The following is an 8,350-nucleotide window of genomic DNA, read 5'->3' on the forward strand; positions in this document are numbered from 1 at the left end:
TTGTAGATCATAAAGTTGGGTTTTAATATGAGACGTATGCACATAATATTGTGAGATTCTGGGGTAAGTTTCAGGCTTGTTCTTCAGGGGTGTAAATCCCCAAATAAACAGAATGGCAGGATTAGAAACATATACACACATTTTCCCCCTTTTGTCTGAATGTTTATTGGTGCAAAAAGTGCTCTGGTAAACAAGTGACAAGAAATCAGACTACACTATTATAAAAGCTTTGCCGGGCACAGCCAACAACATCATATTGGCAATGAGTGTAATTTGACCATCTCTGTGCAGCTTTCTGAAAACAATCACATAGCGATGTTTCTCCACCCGCCCCCCTCCTAACTCCCCCATTCCCATGAGCTAAGATCCTGGTGGTGCTGAAGAGTGCAGGTAATGCAGGCACTAGCAATGAGCAGCTACTTTTTCCTATGGAAAGGCACTTACATGGATCAATGGCTGCTGTAATGCCTCATCTCATCGTAACATTTTCATTATTGGGAAGCATATTATTGGATGGATTTGCATACAGTCTAGTCGACTGCTAGCTCAGCTGTATATTTTTTTTATGCTATTTAAATCATTTCAGGGGTTTGTTGCCGTTGTGATTTGAATCTGTCACAGGTTTATTCCACAAATAATGGATGAGATAACACTTCCTTTAGGAGGCAACATTTTTTTTGGGTGTGAGAGCAAATAAACAACGATACAGCCCACAAAGATCCACTGAGAAAAAAACTTCTGTAATCTGACTACTGGGCTCGGCACGCCTGAAGAAAAGAGCACATGTAGAAGCCGGGCGTGCAGTCAATCATTGTACTGTCATGTCTTCCTCATACCATGGAAATACTGCATGACATCACAAGAGACCAACCTAAAGCCAATTCCAGTTAAGGAATTGAAAATACAATGGTAATGTCAACTAACCAACTGAGATCTGGTGAAGAGAACAGGTGAAAGTAGAATCCAAATAAGATCAGAGTGATGTTAAACCCTATTAACTTATTGGCAGTGTTGGCAAAGCTAACCACTCATTTCAGGAAGTTGTATTTTGTTTTTTTCGCATCAGCCAACACACACACAACACTTCAAGTGTGTATCTATACAAGCAGGAAGTGTAAAGGTGGCTTTTATGAACCCAGAAACAAAAGCTCTATGAACAATATCTCCTGAAAAGTACGTTTCGACAGCCTTGCTACAAATATCCTCCAACCCAGCTAGCTAGCACCAACACGACGCGAGGCGAGGTCCAACGAGGAAATATAAACACAACAACAAATTTTAAAAAAGACTCCACATGAGATCGAACACTAGCTCTCAGGGCCAGATCCCCAGATATTCCTCGTACGTGATGCTAAATAGCTGCCTTCCTGATCTTGGGCTAAAGATAGCTGCTAGCTACCTGGCTAGTGGCTGGCAGCTGTCATTAGGCGTCACTGATCGGTGGATTCCAAAGTACCCGACTTCTCCCCGTGGTTGGGACAAAGTTAGTTTTTCTGATACGAGTTGAGAAATAGACACTGAAAACCGTACGAGCCGGTCCGGTCAATACGCGTGTGGGGGGAACCTAGCGGTAACGTTACCGCAGCTGGTTCGGCGGACAAGGCCAAATGTTCTCCGGCTATCCTCGCGCTGGTTAGCTAGCTTCCGTCCGCCTGGTGTCGTTCGATCGCAGCCCCGCTCGTTTCCTGTCCGACTCACCTCTTGTGATTTAAAACAAACGTAGCAAGGCAGAGAATGGATCCAGAGGAGAAGTGTCTCCTCCTGCTACAGCTAGGGCGGCATGTCACACAGCTAACCCGGGCTAGCTTCCCACCAAACACAGCGGTCGCCTCGGCCCCAGCAGCGCCTGATTAAAAGCCACTGAAACATTTACCAGTGTGTTGACAACACCATCAAGATAACTATTGCTGAACCAGTATCGATACAGGAGTGGGTCGGGACACAGCAGGAACTATTCATTGATTGGCATTACCCATGCTAGGTGCTTAGTTAGTAAATGCTTAATAACAACGTCCCCGGCGACGTTGTTATTAAAGCTCCCAGCCGCAGTGACATTATAATAAATGGTTTATTGGTTTTACCTGAAAGTGTCGCTTGTAATTTTTCAGATTCCGGGCTACGTTCGTTTCTGTGACCGCCGCCGGGCAACTCCTTAATCCCGAACAAGCGACTGCTCGCCAGCGGCAGCCGGGGGATCTCTTACCGCTTAGCACGGTAGCTAGCCACTTAGCAAGCTAGCACACGAAACACCGAGGAGGGCGCCCCTGTACATGGCGTCTGTAATAAATCAGCAACGGACGAACCGAGTGTCTGTCCCCCCTTAGCAAAGCGTGTTACCTTCAGACGTGCGCTACCGACACGCAGACATGGTGCTTCTGGGTTTGTGGAGATTCTGCCTCATTTCGCGTCTCTCGTCCTCAACTTGCTATGGTTTCGCTGTTGTCTCTTTAAGCGCAGCGGTGCTCGGCGTCACTGGCGCTACGCTGGAAAACCGACGCAACTGGTTTTGGTGAATCAGTCCCAGCATCGGGCGGGCGAAGCATCTGCGCCAGACCATAGCCAGACTGATCGATGGGTTTGATCACATCTGAACTTTTTACCCCCCCCCCCACCACACACACACGAGAGGTTCAGATGGCGTGAAGACAGACACACACACACACACAGACACACAACCTGGGTAAGACCAAGTTGTGTATCTGCTTTAGTCAGACAATTCAACACCAAATACTGATTTATAATTCTATCAAATATACAAATTATGATGTTGGATTATTATCATGGCTTCATATATAGGTTTGCCATTCAATATTTGTTTTATGGTCAAATTTCCCAGCTGAGGACTTCACCTATACAAGTATTTACACTATATATTGACATAGTCTCCTATTCACACTGAAAAATCCTGTTTATCTATTTATATAATTCAATCTATTTTCATTCATCAACTTTTTCTGATCCCGTTCCATTGTTTTGCCATCATTGCTTTTTCTTACTTTATATACTATATATGTATTTATTTAGTAAACCTTTTATTATATTAATGTGTATTTTTGTTATCATTCCATCTACTAATACTCAACTACTTTACTGGTTTGACACTTTATTGTTGGTTTATTCAATATTCAATCAGAAAACACCCATATATTCTCTTAAAAATGTCCCAGAGTGTATTCTAAGTCGGAGAAACATATCCTCACAAAATCAAAGTAAAAGAACACAACAGGAAATTCTACAACAAATAATTTTATTACACATTTGTATTTTACAGTGCTTTGTTAGAATGAGGGGCTTTTCTCGATATTACTTTTGGCGTTGAAGCCAGTTGGATAACGCTGAAGGAGACAGGGAATATCTTTAGATGTGTTGCTGACACTGCTTATTGTCTGTGATGGAATAAACAACAACAGGCCAACCTCAACCAAAGTGTACATGTTGTTTAAAGCAGAACCCAGATTAGACTTAGGCTGATAAAATCACGTCTGAGAATATGTAGACTGTAGCTTTTACATTGCTTTACACAGACAGACATTCAAGGAAAAAAGTCTAAATAAGAAATCATATTCTCTGCATATTCTCTGCACTGTCTGTGATCAGGTTTAGAAGAACAAGGCAGAAAGGGGCTTCTCCATCTTGTCTCCCACACTGGATTTCTTCAGGTGTCCCATGAGAAGAGAGAACATCTGGTTGTATAAGTCCACATCCCTTACAGCCCCAGGTGAGGGTGAGGTATAGCTTTTCTGGAACAAGCAGTCTGAAGGGACAGGCTACAGTTTTTAGTTAGTGATGATGAGGGCACCCCCAGGGCCGAGCTGTGCTGTTGCATGATGGGCCAGAACACCGGGGGGAGGGCGAGGTCAGAGGACAGCACTCCAACATGCGGCTGGTGATGTGGGAGGCCGTAGTGCTCCCCCGTCATGTAAGGGAACAGCGGAGGGGAGTGTAGTCGGAGGGGGCACCGTGAGATATCCGAGTCTGAATGGGTGAGAGGGGGGTGAACATCCCGGACACGTGGAGGAGGACGAGGAGCGGGAGGAGGAGGAGGGCTGTGGCTGTCAGTGTATGATATGTTGACTTCCTGTTTGTCATCAGGCCTCACTTCCTCCTGACCCACCTTCCTGCGGTGGGGGGTCTCCTCCAGTCCGTTGTTGTCCCTGGAGAAGGAGGAGCACTTCTGATCTTTACGAAACTTGGCCCTCCGGTTCTTGAACCACACCTGGAGGAGAGAGAGGAAACCGCCACGGTAAGTTTGTTTATGTTATTGTTCAATTTATTTAGCTTTTCATTACTACACTGAGATTTATTCTTTAAAACAGAAGGCAGAAGAAAATAACAAGATCGTTATACCGATTTTTATGATCACTTAACTATAAGTATAAATTCAATCATTTGACTGACAGAGAAAGAAGACACACAGACACACACACACCAATAAGTGAAATAAGTGAAATTTAAGTTTAAACTTTTTAAATGAAAAAACAATAAAATACATAATTTAGTTTTCTGTTTAGTTTAAGTCTATTATGAACCTCTCATTTTCTAGTATAGAAATGGCAAAGTGCTTCATCAAAATGGCGCAATGTAGATATGTATATATTTGCTGTATTGTATTACATCTTAACAATGCAGTAGCCATTATTCATATTAACCACTTTCTTCACCTCATTGATAATCTATATCAGTATCAGAAGGTAACTGCAGCAGGGATTTCTTCTTCATGCTTTCCAGCTAAATGTTCTCCATTAACAAACAGTGCTGCAGTACTGGTGTCAGGTGATCAGTCAGGTGCTGCCGGGTGGAGTTTGCTCTCTCACCTGAATACGAGCCTCGGGCAGGTTGACGCAAACAGCCAGCCTCTCTCTCATGCCCACGTCCGGGTACTGTGTCTGCTGGAAGGCTTTCTCCAGAGCCTGCAGCTGGGACACGGTGAACGCTGTGCGGCTGCGACGCTGCTTCTGCTGGTTCCCATAGCGAGCCTCCAGGATCAGCTCTGATGGGACAGAGAGAGGAAAATTACCATCACACCATGAGTCAGCAGATTGTCTGAGGTTGACAAGGAGCCACCTGTGTAATTAGTCAGTAGCATACATGTCAGGTCAATTGTTATAAAGCATTTGTTTTAGGACATCTTACCAGAGCTAGGCCCAACAAGCTAAAATGAGACTTAAAAGCTGAATAAAACCTGTGTTGTTAATTCATTATGTGGGTTCAGTTTAATAACTCTCTGCATTTTCAAATTGATGTGACCGTTCCATCATTTACTTTACAAAGGCAACAATGTATTTTTACTTAAATTTTGATAATTTAATCTACTTTATCAAAATTATAGATTGATACATGTTTCATAGTAAGTTAATTGGTAAAATTATAATTGTTTCCGTTTTTATTGTCCATATATATATATACATTTACAGCTGTTGCCATGACACTCCTCCATTGAATAAATTTGACTTTGCTCCACTCAGTTTTCACACATTTGCACTTTTCAGCTTTTTTATAAAAAATAAACTTCAATCCTCCTTTTTTTGTCTGACACAATCTTTACATATGTACATCATTCTATCTATTAATACAAGTTATGTTGCATAAATGACAGTTATATGAAAGACGTCAGAGGCAAGAATCCACAAGTCAACATTTCTATTAGTTTTTATTATAGGTTATAAAAGTTCTATTCAACCATTATATAGCCCTTTTATGAAGTAGAGGAAAAAGTATGAAAGTGTTCTTCACCTAAGGCAGAGTTGCGATATCGTGCTGAATGGTGAATATAATATAAGTTAAAGTCGTGCACTTAAAAAGTCTTTTAAGTATCAAAATCAATACTCAGTCAGAAAAATATCTGTAAGTGCTAAACAATTACACATTTGATTATTTGATTATTATGACGGAGGGATTCATGTGTACATTAGACTTTACTGTTGTAGTTGGTTCGAGGTGGATTTAGTTTCAACTGTTAAATTGACCATTTATCAATAAAGATGATATTTTTAAAAGCCTGTCACAAGTTATTTATATTAAAGTAAAAGATCAAATAGTTAAAATGGCAGCTTAAAATGTAATTAACCTACAATGGACTATTTCAGAGTAGATTGACTGGACCTTTGGTGAATTAGCTGAGTTCCTTCCTCTGGCAGCTTAACACCCCATCTCCCCATTACTACTCATGTGACCTCAACACTCTCAACCCCCCAACTTCGAGAGATACTTAGATTATGTAAAACAAAAGAAGTGGGTGAAACTTTTAGATTCCACATGAGCCGGAGCCCGGGGACCCACCTGCCAGCCGCTCCGCCACAGACAGGGTGTGCACCGCGGGCCCTGCCGCAGAGTAGACGTGGTACTGCTCCGCCATCTGCTGGTGCAGGTCGAACAACATGGAGCTGGCGCCGTGGAGAGGAAACACTCCACCGCTGGATGTCCCGCAGAAATTCAAGGAGTTCATGGTGAATCTAAAGAAACAGAGGGAAAGGTGCCATTTTAAATCCAGAGATATGAAGGAGACATAGAGGCTCGTTTCTTTTTTCGAAGCAAAAGTCTGTGGGATTTGCCTCAAATAATTTTTAAATGGCTTCATAATGCTCTGATTTATTCATTTTATAAAACTGATAGATGAGAAATAATAACTGTGAGATTTAACGATCAAAGGAACTAACATCAGGTCACAATTGACCATTTCCTCAATTTGTATCCCTTATTTAGTTGTTTTTTTTTACTGACCAAACAAAACTTATTGTGGCATAAAAATAAAAAAACACAAAAGAAGTTGGTGGTTTTAAAAACTCTACTACTGATTAATTATAGCTGTGATTCCTTAGTAGTAAAGTTTACTTATATATAATTTAATTCACTGGAAAGTAAAAATAATCTGATCCCAGTGAGCTAAGGTCCCAATGAGCATTTGCTGTGTTTATAAAAACTCAAATGAAACCTTGTTGACTTTCATATTAATCATTTAAAAACATTTTTAGATATAGAAATGTGATTGTAAAAGGAGAACAAAACCAACCAAAGCATTGGGTCATTCACTCTTTTTATACCCCTGCAGCTAGTTGTTGAATTAATTGGGGATTGAAATACCAAATTAAAAATAAAAGGTTTTAATTTAAAATCTCCCTACACCAAGCTTTACAGCTCTTTTCCATCCATTAGCCATAAAAACAGCATATTACAACCTTTGACGTGCCCCAACAGAACTGGCCCCTCACTCACACATGAAAACCTTTCTGATATCACAGTTTCTTAGTCCTTGGCTGTTACCTGAGCTCCAGAGGCCGAGGTCCTGGTGCGTCTTTACGCACAGAGGTTCAGCGCTGGTCCGGGGTTCGGTCTCAGTTTGGGCCTTAAATCCTCACACAGCAGCGCTTCTTTGTCGAGCCACACATCTCATTCCCCGAAACCATTCTCACCCACGACTCTTTAAGAAGCATTTACCCAGGCTCCCCTCAGCCATTAGCCAATAGAAAGAAAGGTATTAGCCGGGATTAGGTGGGATGAGGGGAGAGAGGGGGGCTGCGAGGGGCTCAAGTTTTTGAAACTATTGAACTTGAGAGATTTATGCCAAGGATCCCCCCTATAAGCGAGCATTTCATTCCCCCCGTTAAAACAATTAAAACAATGTGGTCGGCTAATCTCCGAGGCAGCACAGATTAAAATAACAGCCTTTGATTGTCCTCTCCCTCTCGGCCCTCTTTCTCCCATACACAGGGGGGTTTTCTCCGAGGGTTTGTTTTGCTAACAGGCGCCATATTTTGCCCATAAACTGTCACCGTGTGAAGTTAATCTGAAGCCTGCTCAATGAGGACAAGGTCTTAAGACGCAGCCCGGCGAAATTAGAAATGTTTCTCAGGAAGAGAAAAACCTTTAATAAAACATCAGAGGAGAAGTTCTCTCAATTTGTCTTTTCACAGCATTTCCATCTCCACAAGGTGCAGTTTTATTACACAACATTTAATAAAACATTGTACTTATAGGGGACAGTTTCCTCTGAATACTTTGACCACTGCGTTATTAGAAATAGTAGTAGTTGTTGTATTTTTCTCCCTGACCATCTGATTAGTCTTCTCTCAACTAACTCAAATAATAAAACTACAATTAAGACTTTTATTAGTTTATCAATGAAAACAGCTGAAAAAAACCCAAATCTGTCCCAAACACATCAGGCTCCATCCTTAGATGATCAGTTCTTCTTCTGGGAAAAGAGAGAGAAACATCCGGATATTGCGATTGCAATATTTGTGACAATGTAAGTTTTAACATAAAACAATGTTTAAAAAAGTCTATGATACTAATTCCTTTGATGGAGGTGAATAGTTATTAGTTTCAAGGTGTCTTTCCTTTTTCGTGAAGT

At 41.5% G+C, this 8,350-nt stretch overlaps 2 protein-coding genes across 5 annotated transcripts in view; both read right to left on the bottom strand.

The window, feature by feature from the left end:
- The window catches only part of csnk1g2b (casein kinase 1, gamma 2b), a 34,385-nt gene extending 31,899 nt beyond the window's left edge, over positions 1–2,486 (bottom strand). For 2 of the 4 annotated variants that reach the window (XM_053430540.1, XM_053430537.1), the window contains exon 1: positions 2,338–2,486. The gene's annotated coding sequence lies outside the window, so the exon portion shown is untranslated. Of the gene's footprint in view, positions 1–1,698; positions 1,855–2,081; positions 2,267–2,337 lie in introns of those variants that run through there. The other 2 variants (XM_053430538.1, XM_053430539.1) reach the window with 2 other exon arrangements.
- A 1,220-nt stretch (positions 2,487–3,706) lies between these two features.
- Positions 3,707–6,445, bottom strand: zgc:101100 (uncharacterized protein LOC445169 homolog). The gene is made up of 3 exons (XM_053430789.1): positions 6,280–6,445; positions 4,815–4,990; positions 3,707–4,216 (listed from the first exon to the last, which is right to left on the bottom strand). The coding sequence occupies exons 1-3, from the start codon at positions 6,443–6,445 to the stop codon at positions 3,707–3,709; spliced, it is 852 nt and encodes a 283-aa protein (XP_053286764.1).
- Positions 6,446–8,350: the final 1,905 nt, after the last annotated feature.

Source organism: Pleuronectes platessa, chromosome 9 (assembly GCF_947347685.1).
Source record: "Pleuronectes platessa chromosome 9, fPlePla1.1, whole genome shotgun sequence".
Taxonomy (NCBI): domain Eukaryota; kingdom Metazoa; phylum Chordata; class Actinopteri; order Pleuronectiformes; family Pleuronectidae; genus Pleuronectes; species Pleuronectes platessa.